The sequence below is a fragment of the Haliotis asinina genome, chromosome 6 (genome assembly GCF_037392515.1).
Source record: "Haliotis asinina isolate JCU_RB_2024 chromosome 6, JCU_Hal_asi_v2, whole genome shotgun sequence".
In the NCBI taxonomy this organism is placed as follows: domain Eukaryota; kingdom Metazoa; phylum Mollusca; class Gastropoda; order Lepetellida; family Haliotidae; genus Haliotis; species Haliotis asinina.
In genome coordinates, this window is record NC_090285.1 from 49,344,628 (window position 1) to 49,364,593 (window position 19,966).

At 41.6% G+C, this 19,966-nt stretch overlaps 2 protein-coding genes across 2 annotated transcripts; both read right to left on the reverse strand.

Annotated features, from left to right (window-relative positions):
- Window positions 1-6,190: 6,190 nt before the first annotated feature.
- LOC137286468 (serine/threonine-protein kinase PDIK1L-like) lies at window positions 6,191-8,338 on the reverse strand. Its single transcript, XM_067818357.1, has one exon. It carries the CDS (start codon window positions 7,949-7,951, stop codon window positions 6,896-6,898), a length of 1,056 nt encoding a protein of 351 aa, XP_067674458.1. The 5' UTR covers window positions 7,952-8,338; the 3' UTR covers window positions 6,191-6,895.
- Window positions 8,339-12,686: 4,348 nt separating this feature from the next.
- LOC137286154 (probable myosin light chain kinase DDB_G0282429) lies at window positions 12,687-16,304 on the reverse strand. The gene has a single exon (XM_067817831.1). It carries the CDS (start codon window positions 16,021-16,023, stop codon window positions 14,998-15,000), a length of 1,026 nt encoding a protein of 341 aa, XP_067673932.1. The 5' UTR covers window positions 16,024-16,304; the 3' UTR covers window positions 12,687-14,997.
- Between the last annotated feature and the right edge of the window lie 3,662 nt (window positions 16,305-19,966).

A 19,966-nucleotide genomic window follows, 5' to 3' on the forward strand; every position in this document is an offset into this window, starting at 1 on the left:
TATTTACAGACCACCGCCATATAGATGGAATGTTGCTTAGTGTGGCGTAAAACTAAACTCACTCACGTTGTTATGGACTCTCCCATTCACGTGTTTATGGATTCTCCCAGTTACGTTGTTATAGATTCTCCCTGTTACTTGGTTATAGACTCTCCCACTTACGTGGCTATGGACTCTCTAAGTTACGTGGTTATGGACTCTCCTAATAACGAGGTGAACTTTTTTAGACTCTCCTGGTTACGTGGTTTTATGGTTATGCCCTCAGTGTGACGTGGCTAGCTGCAACCAGAGGTGCAGATTTTCTGCAACTTTTTATCAATCTCTGTGTACTTCCTGAGTACCGACTTGGAATACATGGAACTCGCAAGACGAGTATTGGAACTCCTCCACCTCTATCACGCACGCACATACGCATACACAATATGCGTCACACTCACCAACACACTGATTCATAGACACAAACATACACTCAGATTCAGACGCCCATATACATGACCATGACGATCTTGAACTGAAAACAGTCACCGAAAAACTTCACGCGTAAGGTCGAAGAAACATCTATACTGAGCAGCAAAAGAAACGCAAGTTTTGAAAAAAAATGAAACCTTATAAAAGTAAGCGTTCATTTTATGTCTTCTATATAAAAACTTGACAAAAAGCCAGATTTGCGTTCAGTATATAATGCCCGTATCAAGTACTTCACTTTCGAAGAAAAACACTACTCTTTTCTTTTATCTTCAGTCACGTCGTCACCGTCAGCCCTCAGTATATTTTCTTTTACCCAACACAACAGTGTTCGTCTTGGTTTAAGTCTAACCTGAGTTCATATTTTCCACAAAAGAGTACACATGGCTTGAATGGGGGAAGTGAACGGTACTCCCAACAGAACCACGAGGTGCCATGTGATGTTCAACACAGAGGGGCCGAACGCATGAACAAGTCAATAGACGAACGTCTCAGCGTTTGTACAGGCGAGTCTAAATATTTGCTCTTCGTCAATAGATTCCTAAGAACGTCTATACACTATTATGGTATATTACACCCTATCTTGCATCTGTATATCATAAGATATAATCGTGACACCACATAAGACGTATACTAGTATCATTTTACAATTCAAAGTGGAGACAAGACCCTCCCGGTCACTAATAGAAACCCGTGGAGATCCGGGTTAGAATTGGTCTGTAGCAGCCCATGCTTGTCGTAAAAGGTGACTAACGGGATAGGATGGCAAGGCTCGACGATAAATGCCATCGAATCCCAAATGCTCGCTCATGCTGTTGGTCACTGGATTATCTGGCACAGACTCGGTTATTTACACACCACCCTCATATAGTTGGAATATTGCCGAGTGCGGCGTTAACAACAAACCAACTAACCAACTATTCATACAAAAACGCTGTAAAGAACTTCTAAGATCAACAATGTTGGTGATATTGATAATTTGTCTTTACAGACAAAGATATCCCTGCTTACGGAACAAACAACTGGTCGGGGAAGTTAGAGGTTGTTTTGTTAAATGTCGGTTTTTCAGAGGTCAAAGTCAAACTTAGTTTCCTTTAAAACCATTCACTTCTTGTCAGGGGAAATATACGCAATCAGAGGCTTTCATTCACTAATGCAGTTCAATGTAGGCAGTGTTTAAATTTTCGCTTTTTGTGATTTTAATTAGCATTTTTAAATTCTTAGTCAATGAAAGGGATTCATCCGCAGCTTCGTGAAAACATTACATCTCTTTGCTACATGGGAAGATGTACAGTTATTTTGTGTTGAGTATACTCTGGACAAACCGAGGTAACACTTCAGCAAGATTCTAACGCGCCATCAATCAACAAATTACAGCTTGTAAGAGAGGATTTGTCCTTTGAAAGCAAGAAAAACCACTTGTAGATCAAACATTGCATTCCATTCCTGATTTACAAATGTCAGATGGTGGAGTTTCTAGGAGTGTTCGAGACTTCGTTTCTCGCAAGTACTGAGCACAGGCACGTCCACCTGGTGGTGAAGCGCGTCAGTGAGTGAGTATGGTTTTACGCCGCTCTTAGCAGGATTATAGCCACGTACACCAGGGATGGGCTACACACACTGGACCCATACGGGGAATACTGTACTGTACCTTTGGTTTAGCTATAGGTGAGCTGTTCTTTCAAATGCAAGGCATAAGTGTTCCGAAATATGGCAAAAGTAATTTGAAAGATATCTTCTATTTAGAGATACTTAATACATACATGTTCCTGAAAAGTTGGTTTTATATTATGCTCAAACCATATGATAATGGGTAAAGACATGCACATGGCACAAAAATGGATGTAGTATTGTTGTAAATGTTTTTCAAAGTGAATAATCGTTCTGTACGTGAACAACTTGAATTGTGAACCAGTTTGGCTCGAAACTTTTGCAAACATGTTATAGTTTCTTACGTCATCCACCTGGCACGCCCTGTATCATTAGACGGTCGAATATCGACGCTACGCTTGTTTCGAACTTCGGATAACTAGTATCAATAGTCCTGAGAACAAGAATAAAGCTTCATTGTAGTGCACACAGCTGATACATACGGATGGAGGGGTGAATCAATGCTGTGTAACGCCGCACTGTGCTATATTCAGTATAAATGGAGTTTAATTGACAAATAGATGCACAATTTCTAGAACTGACAAATTTTCACATTTTTCATAGTCTAGGTCTGTTGAAATGGGACCTAACGTGTCTTTCAAAACTGTTTGTTAACGTTCTTAGTTCGAAAGAAATGACAGACACACGCATGCACTCATGCACGCACGCACGCACGCACGCACGCACTCACGCACTCACGCACCAGAACGTGGGACTTCTAGCTTGACATTCCCATAGCACAGACAGTCAGCTGTAATTACCACAAATGTCAGTCAACCAGCTCACAGCGTATGGCCGTTAATGCCGACGGTTAAAGCTCCTGGCGTGTTTCAGTACCTCGCTCAGACCTGAAACATGTTCTTTACAGTTAATATGTCTACACTTAACGTCACTTACTTATTGATGAACGTGGATACGCTCAGTATTAATCAAAGCAATCGCATGTGAAATGCATGGGCGGAACGGCTTGGTGAGCGTCTTTTGTAACGTGGTCTATCAACTCAATGTATAATACATTGTGTAGTGTGATATTGCCTGTTAAATTCCCTGAGAGCCGTACCCATAAGGTTCGGAGTGTAAATTATATTTGTGACTAATTATATTTGTACAGCTATACGTTAATAATCGGATGTACACGACAGTGTGAGTTACATGTCGTATAACCCCTGCTATTCGAATACGACATGTGTTTTGTGATGTTCCAAGCATGAACATGAACATTGGTTTCATCGTAATGAGATGTAGTGCAAGGAAAGCTTATAGTCACAAGGGTCCAATGTGTGCGTGTGCGTGTGCGTACGTGTGCGTGCGTGCGTGCGTGTGTGAGAGAGAGACAGAGAGAGAGAAAGAGAGAGAAGGGGAGGGTCACTTTTCACTTCTCTCATGCGGAACCTATCAACACACAAACCATATTACACACACTATCTCTCTCTCCCCCTCTCTCTCTTTCTCTCTCACACACACACACTTACACACTCATGCATACATTATATATATATATATATATACATATTTGCAAAGGGCTGCCACCTTTGTAATAACTTGCATTGCTGATATTGGACATGTCATAAGTAAAAGTAATACAATTGAAGAGAATAGGTGTTGAATATTTAAAAAACACAAACCGCGATTAACTCGTGCATACACTTAATACATTAGGGCATTCAGTCGTGACATGTGACTGTCGTTCTCATGTGATAATGCATTGTAGTTGAAGAAGATAAGGATGAAAAATGTGCTGATATCATGAGTCATATATAGAGCACCATGTAAAGTTGAACGCTCCATACACTGTGGTATGGTGAACAAAACATGCTTTTGTGGAGAATTTATGACCCGCTGACACATGCATTCAGCATGAATATATATTCCCAGAGGCCTGTCGATCATGTTCCTGCAGTGTTGCCGGGACGAGTACGTTCGTGTTCAAGCACAAACCCATAAAGTTAAAACTACGATGTGCCCTCTCCGACACGTAACATTTATATGGATATATACATGTCATTTATTAATAAACGTGCTACACATGGACATACATATCATGTTGCATCAATAATAGTAAACATGCATGCATGTATGTATGTGTGTGTGTATGTATGTATGTATGTATGTATGTATGTATGTATGTATGTATGTATGTATGTATGTATGTACGTACGTATGTATGTATGTGTGTGTGTGTGTATGTATGTGTGTGTGTGTATGTATGTATGTGTGTGTGTATGTATGTATGTGTGTGTGTATGTGTGTGTGTATGTGTGTGTGTATGTGTGTGTGTGTATGTATGTATGTGTCTGTGTATGTGTGCGTATTACGAGCGTATGTATGTACATATGTGCGTGCGTGCGTGTGTGTGTCCTTTAAAATGAAACATGTCGGATAGATGCAGCATTTCTAGGCTATACACAAACATATAACCCCGAAGCTGAAACATGTTCTATGCAGGGACATTCACTCTTTGTATCCAACGGTGACGTTTTACTTCATACGTATACAAATGACTGTCAGATCAACTCACGATATGACGTCACAATAGTGATGATGATACTGATAAACGGGTCGTGATAATGACAAGTACTGCTGACGTGGAGACTGACAGATGGAGTCCACATATCCCCCCACGTGGATTACCGTCCACAAAAAGTAAGGCATTGCCCGCACAAACATTGTTCAGGATATCTTTTCAGAAGGTGTTTTTTGGACTCGAAGAAATGATCATACGTGGATATAGGACATGAATACAGACTAACATGCTATCAGACTGTAGATTGGATTTGTGGACCATAAGCAGATGAGTCCATGTATTTCTGCACAGCCCTGACCGTGGGAATAATGATCAGTGACGAATGTATGTTTTGTTGATTTTCGAGTGAGTGAGTGAGTGAGTTTAGCTTTACGCCATTCTAGCACTATTCCACCAACATCACGGCGGGGAACACCAGAAATGGGCTTCACACACTGTGTCCATTGGGGGAATCGAACCCGGGTCTTCGGCGTGACGAGTGAACATCCTAGCCACTTGGCTACCCCACCGCCCCGCTTCTATTTATGTCCTTACAGCTTAACTTCGATGTGTTGTCAGTAGAACAGTGCATGGGTCCACATGTTAGAGAAACATCGTAACCGTGTCTACATACTAGTATGTCATTACCTGTCAGTGTCCAAAGAAGAATGTTCACGATGTAAATGTATCACGTATACGAAATTCAAGATGAATGTAAAGTGTTTAGTGATTTAGGCAATTTTGATTTACGTTTCGATAAAGCTTGTGACAGACATTTGTAAGCAAATATTTTGTATTATTATAAAAACTGTTAAAATAATGAAATATGATATAAGTGTATAAATATCTCAGCACGTGCTGATTGATGCTTTGGTATGATGTGAGTTGGGATCTTTTCTTCAGTTAATACTGATAGGATTAATTTCGAGTTTTGTATCTATTACATTATACAATATTGCAACAAAAACGCTGGAAAAAATTTCTATCGTATTTCAAAATTATAAATATTTGTTAAAAGTTTTACACATGCGTAATTATGAGACTGGCTTTGTTCATGTAAAGGCCACTCCGTCGAATTATTAATTGGGCGACCATCAGGCGAACTCGCACTAACCACACATCCTATATAATTATAAACCACGGCTCACCCACATTTGATGGCATATAAAGGACAGCCGGTGTCACAATAACAGATACACCCATCACAAATTCCTGCATCCCTTCTCATATCTAGGTGTGTTGACAATTGCGAGAATCACATGGCTCCATGGCAAGGCAACTAAGTGTAGATTGATCGACGATTTAGAGCGCGGCAATACATAGCGTGTATACCACGTCTAATGTAATGAAATGCCTGCCTGCATTCCTTAAGAGACATAAGTCACGCTATGCTTACAGGCCTTGTCATATAAAAGCTATTGCTTCACAGGAGATAGTGCCAAAATTACGAAGGAGAATATGTTTAACCTGCCCTCAATGCCCAGTCTTTCATGAATGTTGAATGTAGATATCGATGAAAATAGGTGTTAGGTAGCTCCATGGATTATAAACGAAGTTCAAAAAACCTTTCCTACCGATTCTATCAGCACTTTAATATGGCCTCGTTTTGTTATTCATCTCACGTTTCACATATAATATACATAATAATACATAATAACATGTTCATGGTGTAATACTTGGTACAAATTACTGTATTAACTGCCATTTGTTTTCAATGTATAAAGTAAAGCATTTGTAATAGTCAATATCAAATACATAAACAACAATATGATAGCATGCAAAAGCACGATAATTAAATCACAATGTGGCGTCCTTAAAACGTCTTCCATATATATATATATGCAGATCAATAAACACGATTCTTGTGTAGTGTATTTCACGAACTTAACCGAGTGAATGTGAGTTTACGCCATATTTAGCATTATCCGAGCAATACCATGGCGGGAGACACAAAATTGGGCATGTAACGCTGTACCCATGTTGGAATTGAACCAGAGTCGTGACGAACGAACGCCTCTTAACCACTAGGCTACACCACCGTCCCCTGACGTCTTTGCGATGGCTAAGCGAGTTTGATTGATAAAAATCTGAGCCATATCGCTGCATGTCGGGAGGGAGAAGGGAAGCACACCAAAACACGATCCGATATGTGCTGAAACCCTGTCTCTGAAAGCTCTTTATACATCCGCGGTGGCTTACAGTATTCAATGCTTGTTAAGCCCAGTCGTCACTGACAATGCAGTAAACACAATTAATCTCCTTTGGCGCTGGTTATCCTCATGAGAACAGAGCCACCGTTCTGATGGTGCTTTTCGGAAGAAGCTGCCAACAGGCTAACAACAAAAGAACCACAGCGAGCACAAACAGGGGGAAGGGGAATATTGCCAACATCATCACAAAGGCCACAAACACCAATGCTGCAAGAAACACCTCGTCATCGGGTACTTCTAAAGCCATGAGGTTGTCCACGAGATCTTTAGCTGTCACCCGATTGTGGAAATCTATCACTAACATGGATTCAATCAGTTTGTATATAGTTACGTCATGTATGTGCTTTTTAAGCTGGTCTTTGATCTGCGCGTCTGTAGCTCTGTAAAAAGGCGTTCCCCCTTTGGCCCAGGGGGTCAAGCGATTGTCAGATGATATTTCCTTTGAAAAGAGCAAGTAAAATACTATTCCTAGTGAGAAGATATCGCATGATCTTGTGTACTGTCTATTTTTCACTTCAGGTGCAAGGAAATACGGGGTGCCACACAATGATTGGAAATAGAGTTCTTCTTGTCCAACACCATTGCTTGGTCCGGGGTCCGAACCAGCTGTTCCAAACCTTGCCACACCAAAGTCTGAAATCTTGCATCTTGGAATTCCATATGACCCCATTACCATTAAGATATTCTCAGGTTTAATGTCTCTGTGGACGATGTTGTTGCTGTGTAGATGGTGAAGACCTTTCGCCATGTCTATCATGAACGACGTAGCGATGTCTCTGTTTGGTCGGTGGGTTATAACGTAATCCTCAAGTGTCCCAAGTGCGCAGTACTCTAGCACAATGTACCAGTTGTACTTTGTCCGGAAGGAATCAATGAACATTACAATATTATCATGCTTTGGAATCGATTTATGTGAATCTACCTCCATTTGAAGAATCATATTGTCAACTTTGGCACCGATCACAATATCTTTCATGGCATACTCCTTCCCTTCTTTCTCCACTTTGTACACATCTCCAAAAGCGCCGGTCCCCAGGGTCGACAGGATTTTATACTCCCCGATACGGTCCGGATACATGTTGAGTTGACGAGCAATCAACTGAGGATCTCGCGCCAGTCCCATAGAGACGTCCAAAGCTCTCAACACCGCTACTCCTCTCTGCTACGTATGTTATACCCTTTCACATCCGCGTCAGGCGAATATATATCGCAGTAGACCAAATAAAAAATGGGGACAGTTCTCCAACACGCTCTGTACACTGCGTTGTCCCGTCAGCCGGTTGCATTGATGAAGCATTGGCCTATTTATATCTCTGGGCTATCCCTACGTGAATGTTCCGATTCGTTAGAAAACGCGTCTCACAAGCTCAACCAAGCGTTGTAAGTATGACTTCAAAGGAGCGTACGCTGGATGCCAGAGTCAACATTGACTGTGTCCCAGTTGCCTTCTTTCAAACGGGGCCGATGAGTCATCTGCCGAACGGGTCGGTCCTTTGTCGTGAATGAGATCAGCTGTAGTCAACGTCATAGCCGTCCACGTGGTCTTGTTACAAATATGTTAAGTAGATTGACAGGGTTTGGCTTGTATCTCTGTCCGATCTACTCAAGGTTCACATACTGAGCAGTACATACTGTATTGCTCCACTTTCAATGTACTCGATACACACCACTTGAATCAATATTGATTTATTCGGCAACATGTGTAGGGAGTCCAGATTCTGGTCACACACTGCGCGCATCTTACAAGACTGAGTCATCTATTTAACCATTATAAAAATACGAAATATTCAGTTCGTTGCGTTTCTTATTTCATTTTAATAGGATTTAAACTGAAAAGCTTTTGTGAGTTTTAAAGCTGTGCTGTACATGAAACATGAGTCATTTGTGAGTGACGTCGACCAAATCTGTATTTCTTAGTTAGTTGTAGCAACATTAAAATCTTGTTCTCTTTAATGGTATTACTTTAAGCTATAACATGGCCAGTCTTATCACGAGACAAAGTTAATCCAGAGCTGACGGTATATATATATCTGGGATACGCTGCATTGAGGACGGGGTTAGCTTTGTATGTAAAGCGTTCGCTCGTCACACTGAATGCCCGGATTCGATTCGACTCATTGACAAATATTTGAAGCAAACTTCACTGTCCCCGTCCGTGATATTGCTGGAATGTTGCTAATAGCGGCGTAAAATCATACTCACTCACACAAACTGGCCAAACTATATTGTCTAACTTGTTGACACGGACCCGTGGGAGTAATGTTGTAAGGAGTCAGACATTACTGTTGTTAGCACCCGGTGGTATCACTGACTTCCAGTGCCACAACTGTGTAAAATTCACCGTGATTTTGCCATTTGCACAAGCTGTATTTGCTGTGTGGAATAATAGAGAAGGGTTATGCTTTATGCAATGTCTTCACTTGCTCATCGAGAACAAATATTTATTGCACTGATGCTTTGGGTATCGGTTGTATAATAATGTATACACACTCCTTTTCCTGTTCATGTTAACTATTCGCAGATTTGTGGTGCCTGGTCAACGTCGGATTTTACTGAGAAAACTACATTGCCCCACTGTTCTGGGAAAAAGCGTCAAGTGGGTATCTGTTCAAAACATTAATGGAAGACTAATAGCTAAAAGAACTGTCCGTGTTTTCTGCTGTATTTGACAAAATATTATTCTCCCAACTCCCTTCCCCTCCCACCACCTCCATCTCTTTCCCCGTTCCGGGTGTCAATGTCAGGAATACGATTAAACACACCATATACAGCCAAGAAGATACAAGTCAGACCTCAAGTCAGAGACATTTACTGCATTTAAGACCTCCGACCCATAAACATACATTGTATAAGATTTACATACAGTAACAGTTTTTTATGTACGGATATACCCTATTGTTAATATTTCGCTTCTATGAGGAAAATGCAAAATGTGTTAAAAATCTTTTGAATGTGTTTAAAACTCTTCTGAAGACTGTGAGTGACTTTAGTTATACGCTGCCTCTAGCAATATCCCAGCAATATCACGACGGTGGACACCTGAAATGGGCTTCACATGTGGGGAAATCGAACTTCAGCAGGTGTCTTCCGTTTGACGAACCACTAGGCTACCCCACCGCGAACACTCCTTTGAAGAGAGAGGACAAATACGGACATGTTGTCAACCAACCCCCTTATGTGGAATACATGTATTGGTAGGTAAGTGGGCACCGGTTCGATTTCCAACATAGGTAAAATGAAGTCCATTTCGGATTACTGTCGTACCGTCTACTGTCCCCAGCCGTGATGCTGATTGAATATTGCTAAAACCGAACCCAACGCACTCCCGTCAATATATTCTTCCTCATGTTGAGCATGAACCCATCCATCCCCTAACGCCCGACATCTCCTGCTATAAATATCAAAAGTGAATACATAGAACACTCGTGCCCTGCTATGATATTGGTTGCCTCACAGTGCGATGTGATGTGACTATCCTGCATGGTGTGACGATGTGCATGATGTGGTCTGTCATTTAACACCACACCCGTGTAATCTGCTAAATACTCGCAGTCAAACTGAGCGTACGCATGTTCCAAAATTTTCAAAATAAATTTCGTCATCATTCACTCCATCACTCACTCACGCACAGCCAAACTGGTCAAGATCACACGTGGGGAAACATTCACGATTGATATTAACAATAATACAAAAATAATTTCAACTGGATGTTATGTCAGAGACGGATTATGATAGGGGGCGGTATGGGAGCCTAATGGTTAAAGCGCCTGCTCGTCACGCTGAAGACCGTGTTCGTTTCCCTAAGTGGGTACAATACACAAAGCCCATTTCTGGTGTACCCCGCCGTGATATTGCTGGAACATTGCTGAGAACAACATACTCACTCTCGATTATACCTGATATAACTGCTTGAAGTTATACACGAAATAATATGAAGTTTGTTAATATGCAGCCATCTGATTGTATTCAGTATGTCTCCCGTGTCTATTGGTACATACCAGACATTTTATGATCCTAGTTTGTGACACCCCACTGACAGAGACACTGCTACTGGCTTGCTGTCAGTGTATCTCTGTACACCCGTCAGCTGCTACATACCCTTCCTGGCACCACATAACAGAATATAGCATGGCTATAGGTAATAGCTCCATTGGTTTCACGACAGCCTGTATGTTGCGTCCCTTTATCATGCCAGGATCCGGGGCTCGTGGTAAAATTAACACGGCTGTGATTGAGGTTATTTTAATTCCAAATGTGATACGGTTCGAGCTTGGAGAATTCAATAGTATTGTTATCAAAACTGCTGGCACCATTCTGAACGGTACTGTCGCGTTAATTTGTTATTCAGTTGCTTGTTTATGAATATATAACGCTATATGTCCAAAGACAAAATACACAAGTGAATATATTTAAACGTTACATTCAAAGTTCCAATGATCAATGCAACGTCCATGAATTGTTACTCAGCCTTAACAATGGCCGCCGACGATGTCAATGTCAAAATAATATGTATTCACACTGCTGGTTCACCTGAATGTTTTGGGCTCATCACCGTGCACATGAGAACTGTTCCACAAACCGTCATCCCAGCTATACTCCGCAAACTATTCCATTGATTCACTTAATACTATCGCTTGTAATAGGAACTCTTCTTTCATGTATCACACACACACGCACATGCAGACGCACACACAGCGAGCGAGCGAGAGATCGATAGATAGATAGATCGATAGATAGAAAGATAGATAGAGAGAAACTGACAGGCAGACACACTGACGGACAGACACGCCGAGAGAGAGAGAGAGAGAAGACTGACAGAGAGAGCGAGAGAAGAGAGACTAACAGACAGACACACACGCAGACGGACAGACACACCCAGAGAGAGAGAGAGTGGACTGACAGACAGACTGACAGGCACACACAGACACACACACAGACACACACACACAGACACACACACATACACACATACACACACACAAGTGTACACATGACAAATGAGGTTAATCTATTGCATTTGACTCTCATGTAATCTCCGATGATGCTGGGATATGACTACGTGCATAGTGACACGGGACTATTCTGACAACGCCCTGTTATTCGGTAAAAATAAGCCCTCTTAACTGATAAGCTGTGTCAATAGAAATTTGTCGAATTGTCCCATTTACTGATAACAGTGTTAATAATAGTCAGCTGTCTAAATCAGCTGATCCCCCATGTATGACATCAGCATTCTGTTTCTGGCAGCATGCCATAGCAAATATATTCGGACAGGTTAAAACTGTTGTGTTCATCTTCAAGAATAAGCCCTTGCATATATGCAATGTTATGTGGTGAACACCGTGACGTAGCAAAGACATTGGTTAATTTTGGTAAAAAAGTGGTGGTGCTGTTTAGATGTAAGGGTAAAAACATAATTTCTTCCTCTCTTTCTTTTTTTCTCCAACATTCTCTGGTTTTCTCTGGTACTGTCTGTCAGTACGACGGCCACATACGTGTTTTATCTATCTATCCATCAATCTATCTATCGGTCTGTCTGTCTGTCTGAAACTTGTCCGATGTTATCTTTTATGCTAGGGCCCACTTGCATCTATTTCCGTGATGATATGGTTCCTGCTTCCAAAATATACATCAAGACAATAACCATTCCACCTGGGTACAGTTCTTTGCGACAGACGGATAGTTTTCACGCATGGAACATGATGATTCGTCACCGTTGAAATTGAGCCAAAACACAATGTTCATACATATTTGTACATATCACAACCAATATGACGTTTAATTAGTCAAAACACGTTTACCATTCATACGATGACATGTCACTTTATCTATTTTCACGACGCAAAACAACACGAAGACAAAATAAATCATGTTTATTAACTTTTGCAGACATGTTTTCATATCATACAAACACAGCCGTAACATTAGCTTTGTGAATTCTGCATTACAATTTTTACGCAACTGTATGAGTATGACCTTGCGTCGCATTTTTGTCAGTATACCAGCAATATAGAAACACCAGAAATGGACTTCAAACATTGTTCCCATGTGGGGGATCGAACCCGGGTCTTCGGTGTGACGGGCGAAGGCTTTAACCAATGGGCTATCCCACAGTCCCACCGTCCCTCTACACAAGTGATAACTTTAGAGTGCCTTTGTTGCATAACTTGGCCCCGTTCCACGAAAGGATCGTAGCGCCAAGATGATCGTAACTCCCATCCTTTAACATAGACTTACGACAGTTGCAGCGCTACGGTGGCTTGGGGAACGCTGCCCTGGTTGTTATTAACAGTGCTGCGATTAATAACACAGCAACAATTGCCAAGATACGGCCAGTTAATCAAACTTGACAACTTCCCGATATTGTAAACGTGCATTTTTGCGACGGGTATTGATTAATGATCAGTTAAATACACGCATTGTATTACAGCATGACGTCATTCACTACTCACGAAGACACAATTTAATAAAATTACCTCATCTATATAAGAAATGACGTCAGTGAGGTTTCCCTGCGTGGTTGACTTTTAATTATTTTTTCGCCGTATACTCTCTAAACATGACAATGAGGAACAGAAATACGTTGTGGCTTCTGTTTACAGTGTTAGGTGAAGCGAGACACATCCTCGTCTTTCATACTTGTGTATATTTGTTTTGCTGTATCATATCAACGAATTCAATAGTATTAAAAGTGTTTCATGAATACATTCCACCCCGCAATAATATCTTCTCGCATTATCTCGAACACATACACTCAAAGCTCATTTTGCGAAAGCAGGTACTTCTGTTTACTGTCGACAACCACTACAATAAACAACTCCTGAAAAAAAAACCCAGCCATGATTACCTTTTCAGTGAAGTGTATTATGTACACAAATGAGAGGCAAATTCAATGTCTGACGAATTTCATTGTTCTGTGTCTATCGATATCAACACGGAAACTCGAAACCAGTGTTTAAAAATTGATATCTTAATGTACCATATGTGCACTGCCATCAAGTTATGATCGATAACATATCACGGATCAATAATTCCACTACCGGTGCATAGCATAAATATTCATGATTTGTGTAATTATGGTGTACAAAAACTGAACATAAAGGTGTTTTAGACGATTGGGTAGAATCTACACTGAAACGTCGCTCTCACTGCAATAAAGACGTTTGAAACTGAGCAAGCTCATGACACTGTTACCTCCCTTTACTGCTCCGACTTCTGAATGTCTATCGCCGTTACGCCCAGTCGAATTCCTATTATTCAGTGGTCTGACGTCAATGTTTAATCGGTGTCATGCAACTTTACTCAAATTAAAATCAATTATTTAAATAAGATATACTCTTCAAAAAAAAGTAGGGAAACATCAGCTTTTGTATTTACGATGAAAAATATTTAGGAGATTTATCGGAGCCAATCAATGTTGATATGATAGTATTGAATGTTTTGAGAATGCATCACCATTTGCACTTCCTTACAAACATAGTTATTTGGAATGCAGTCGCTTTTGAAAGATGATTGATGTATGGCACGTAATTTGCATGTGTACGAATTTCATTTTAACACAAACGACTATAAACAAACACTAACAAATGTGTGATGCAAAATGTGTGTCAAAATCAATGTTCTAAGTGATTTCCTGACCTTGAAAAATCGTCAAGATCAAGAATGGGACCCCATGTACGTGTATAGGGCTACTGCGTTGTGCACGTGCATATAATGCGTTGTGTTTAGGGGTGGTAATAGAGAGAATTAGTGGTGCGTTCATAAGATGACTGTACTTGGAACGTTTGTCAACGTTTTCACTTCCTATCCAAATTGAAACTTCAGGTTCCCCTACTTTATTTTGAAGAGTATATATCCAGAATGGGACAAAAATATGTTTTTTGCAAGATGTGTGAATAACTATATTCTCTTAAAAACTTTACGAATGGACATGAGTTGAAATTAATTACACTTCCGTACTCACCTTAATATAAACACAGACAATAATCTACACAGTTTGAAATGTCCGGTTATAATTGACCAGTTTCAACCGAGTGACTGAAAAGCGGTACATACTATCACAACAATTCCACACAAACACTGCATTCAATGTTCTTAGTCTTCATTAGTATATCTGTATATATATGTTCACGGTGAAGACAGAATTGTGGGTATTAAGGTCTATGATGTTCAAGACAAGCCCCGAAAGAATCCTTTGGGAAGAAACTGCCAGCATCCCAATGTCAAAAGGGCAAGCGCAAGCCCAAATAAAGGTGCCGGGAATAAAAGGAACATGAGGGTCACTGCCGCGAGGAGACAAGCCACGAAGAACACTTCGTCATCAGGGACGACCACGCGTAGGAGCTGCTCTTCCAGAGCAGAAGCAGGTACTCGATAATGATAATCTGTTTTGAGCATTGACAAAATCAACTCACAAATCGCCTCATCATGAACGTACTTTTCAATTTGCTGTTTGATTTCGTAATCAGTAGCTACGTAGAACAGCGTTCCGTTTCTGACCCATGGTGAAAGTCGTCCATCTCTGCTTCTCTCGGGTGAAAAGAGGACATAGAAGACAACCCCAAGAGAGAAAATGTCACAGTGTTTGGTATAATGCTTGTTCCGGACTTCTGGTGCAAAGTAGACAGGAGTGCCACACATGGTATTGAAGTACTCCTCCCCAGCCAAACTGCCCAAGGCCTCAAACCTACCATCAGAATCAGATGGGATGTTGATGATCCTTGCAACCCCAAAGTCCGATATCTTGCATCTTGGTGGCCCGCCTGGTCTTTCAGCAAGCAAAATATTTTCTGGTTTGAGATCCCGGTGTACAATGCCGTTGCTGTGGAGGTGATTCAGTCCTCGTGCGAGGTCGATCATGAAGGACAAGGCTGTGTCTTTGTCTGGGTTCTTCCTGATCACATAGTCCTCTAAAGTCCCAAGTTCACACAGCTCCAGCACTATGTATAAGTAACCATTTACATGGATGCTTTCTATGAACTCCAGAATGTTTTCGTGCTTTGGGAGGGATTTGTGAGATTCAACTTCTCTCATTACCCTGTCCATTGATATTCCCCGGAACACATACTTTGTGCAGATGCTTTTCAGAGCGAAACGCTTCTTGTCTGTCCGGCGTTCTCCAACGTACACCTCCCCGAACTGTCCTTTCCCCAACCGCTGAAGTCTTTGGTAATCACCTATCCAGTCGGCCGCCATGTTGATTTCACCTTTCACAGGATCTGTAATGGCGTCGTACTGTCTTATTCAACGGAGCGCAGCTATTTTCAGACCTTCAGCATGCATGGACATTAAACACTGCGGTGATATACAGGGTGATCCTTTCCGTATTACAAGGTTAGTAATGGCGTCCTGCTGTATTACTTGACAGCCGGGGCTGTGTAATCACCACGGCCACATATCTACAGCGAGACAGCTTACCTACACCTATAAGGCTAAACTTTACCACCCCTGACAAAATACCCGTGCAGACAATGCGCCGATCTATTTCAGTCATACGCGTCTACCTGTATATACATATTCAGTAAGGTCATCGTGACATTGATATGTAAATATACAGGTGCGAATGCTTATCAAACAAGTATTTAAGCATGGGTAGGGGTGTATTATTGACTTCTGATTTGCATATAATATATACCCCTTCGATGTACATGTCCGGAGATAAGCTTGAGAATGACGATACGCCTGAACCACGCTGGTGGAAGTCTAGTCATGCACGACAGAGCCTGGAGGGTCGGTGAACTCCTCGTAACTTGCAAACATTTTATGAGTCAGTGAGTATGAGTTTACGCCGCTTTTTCGTCAGTAATATCACGGCGGGGGACACCAGAAGTGGGTTTCACACATTGTACCCATTTGGGGAATCGAACTTGGTTCTTCACCGAGACGAACGGTCGCTCTACCATTGGGATACCCCGACAGGGCAAGATGGTCTTATCCAATGTACAATGAGTGTGTGTGTGAGTGAGTGTGTTTTAGTCTCATCCCAAAATATTGATGCAGAAGGATAGGACGAACTGTGTGAGTGAGTGAGTGAGTTTAGTTTTATGCTACACTCAGCAATATTCAATCCATATGCGGCGGTCTGTAAATAATCTACAATCCAATTCAGTGATCAACGTCATGAACATCGATCTACGCATCTGGGACTTGACGACATGTGTCAACCAAGTCAGTGAGTCTGAGCACCCGATCCCGTTAGTCGTCATTAACGACAGGCATGGGTTACTGAAGACCAGTTCTAACCCGGATCTTCACGGGTGGGTGTCATTTGTTTAATGCAGATAGTCGGCACCTATCGTCACCCAAGCGCTGGATGCCTTTCAGTTGGGAGCATGACACTCTGTGGCTAAATCAGGAATTTGTTTAACCTTCTTAGGGTTTACAGGGTCATTTATGCAATTAGTTATGTGTAAATCGAAATGACAGGCGCGATGACGCAAGACTTATGATCTTCACTGAAGAGAAAGACCCGAGCATGATTATCGATCATCTTAACCATCAGGTAACCTAACTGATATAATATTGTTTTCTCATGAAAAGGTGTGTGAGTGAGTTTAGTTTTACGCCACACTCAGCATTATTCCAGCTATATAGCGGCGACCTGTAAATAATCGAGTCTGGACCAGACAATCCAGTGTTCAACAACATGAGCATCGGTCTGCGCAACTGGGAACCGATGACATGTGTCAACCAAGTCAGTGAGTCTGCCCACCCGATCCCATTAGTCGCCTCTTACGACAAGCATAGTCGCCTTTTATAGCAAGTATGGGGTGCTGAGGACCTATTCTACCCTTGACCTTCACGGGTCTTCTCATGAAAGGTAAGGATAAATATCTTTACATCGAATGCATTTAGCAATATTCCAGCAATATCACTGAGAGTGACGCAAGAAATGGTCTTTACACATTTGTACCCAAGTGCAAATCGAACCCGGGTCTTCGGCGTGACTACTTTGACCACAACACTACCACACCGATATCATTTAGAAAGTGGTCAGATGTAACAGATGCTAAATTTGGGAATACCATTTCTCATTTGGTTTACATATTCTAAACTTTTCTTGGCTACAACCATACTGGCATACTGTCCTAATCGACAGACTACAGTCTGCAGTCCAGACCACTTGGTCACCGCGGAATCCACGATAATGGACGTTGGAAAACAAACATGACGATCTCTCACCCAGCTCAGACTGACACAAGTAGTGTGGTACAAGAATCCCTGGGCACAGGGCCTGAGAGTCTCACGAGACGCTACTTCTGGTACTAGCTGGTTTTCGGTTCCCTTAGAGCGCGATATGTGAGACGGAGCAGAGTTTACTTCCGGTTGCAGATTTCTTTTGACAGGTCTATAATCAAGAACCAGCTGTAGTAACAAATGACTCAACCGACGAAAATGACCATACTAGATCAAGTGTACTATCATGCTTGGTGACAGTCATATCAGTTGTCTAAGTTGGGGATTGTTAGATCAGAAACGTTGTTTTTCACCGGAAGCAGTAAGGACTAGGGTCTCGCCAAGTGCCGTGTTGTTGTCAAGAATGATTATCCTCAAACAAATGTCCAGTAGCAGTAAGTACGTACCACTGCACCAATAGATGGATTCTATCCACTCCAGTCTCCAACATAGCCCTCACAACAGCTTCATGATTCCAGCTAAACTCACAAGACAAATTATCAAATCTGGAGGTGATACAAAGAGATGTTAACAGCATCAAGGCTGGTAGAGCTAACTGGGTCCACCATCTTAATCCCGTTGAAGACAATGTCAAATCCCAATAGAAAAGCACGACTTCATTGGTGATCCCTTCGATCAGTGGAAAGCGCGTAACGTGACAATAGATCAAGGCTTAGATTTTGGAAGCTCTCTTAGCGCTAAGCTAAGCTAAGTAGAGCTAAGTAGAGCTAAGTAGAGCTAAGTAGAGCTAACTGGGTCCACCATCTTAATCCCGTTGAAGACAATGTCAAATCCCAATAGAAAAGCACGACTTCATTGGTGATCCCTTCGATCAGTGGAAAGCGCGTAACGTGACAATAGATCAAGGCTTAGATTTTGGAAGCTCTCTTAGCGCTAAGCTAAGCTACGCTAAGCTCGTAGTCGTAAGTGCCATAGGTTAACATTAACTTACGACTATCTTACCACTAAACGAGCATGGCAAATCTGGATTTTTCTCACTATTAGGTAAATTTGACCCTCTGGATGATTTAGAAAATGAAAATGAAAATTTGAGAAAATCGTTGTTTCATCAGCGTTGTAGATCAAAGCACTGCGATTTGATTTTCACCAATATCTCATAAGTGTCTACGTGTTACGGGAGTGTATTTTCTGTAAATTGTAATATTGATTAAGTAATAATTATTATTGGGTCACAACGTTTAGTGTTTTGAGTGATAGTTATTATGGGTCACATTTCATATCATAAATCTTCAGTGCAATAAGTATTTTATCGGAAGGTAAACACGTGGCTGGCCAAGAGAATTCTACGTTAATGACGATGGTCGTATGTGCTCGAATGTTCACGAATTAGTGACTTTGTATATAAAGTTCACGTTAAAACGCCTGAAAGACGTCTTTGGGATTACCGACCAACAGTATCGTGAACTTTCTGTCTCACCAAAATACTCTCCCCTCAAGGAAAACAGCAAAGTCCTACTTCTGCCAAAAGATAAGCAGCATCACTGAACCCGTGGACAAGATTATCAGCTCCAATGCTGTTGACCTCTTCACAAATGTCCCCACTGAAGAAGACCTACAAATCCTCCGTCAGTGCGTCTCTAACCTGGATAAACCCCTCGACACAACCTTTCCACAGATGCCATCATCAGCCTCACTAAGTCCTGTATAACGTCTACCTATTGAATGTGAATGACACTGGTCATCCTCAGAAAATACCAAGATCCAACCTCACTACTCCAGCACCTCAACACCCAACATCCCCGAATCAAGCTTACTGTGGAGACAGAGAACGACAACAAACTCCCCTTCCTAGATGTCCTTCTTTCCAGAGACCCCTGCAACAAGATCCAACCCGCAGTCTACAGAGAGTCCATCCACTCAGATCAGTACATTCATTTCGACACTAACCACCCTCCTAAAACAAATCTGTTGTCATCTCAACCCTGACAAGATGCGCCAAGAA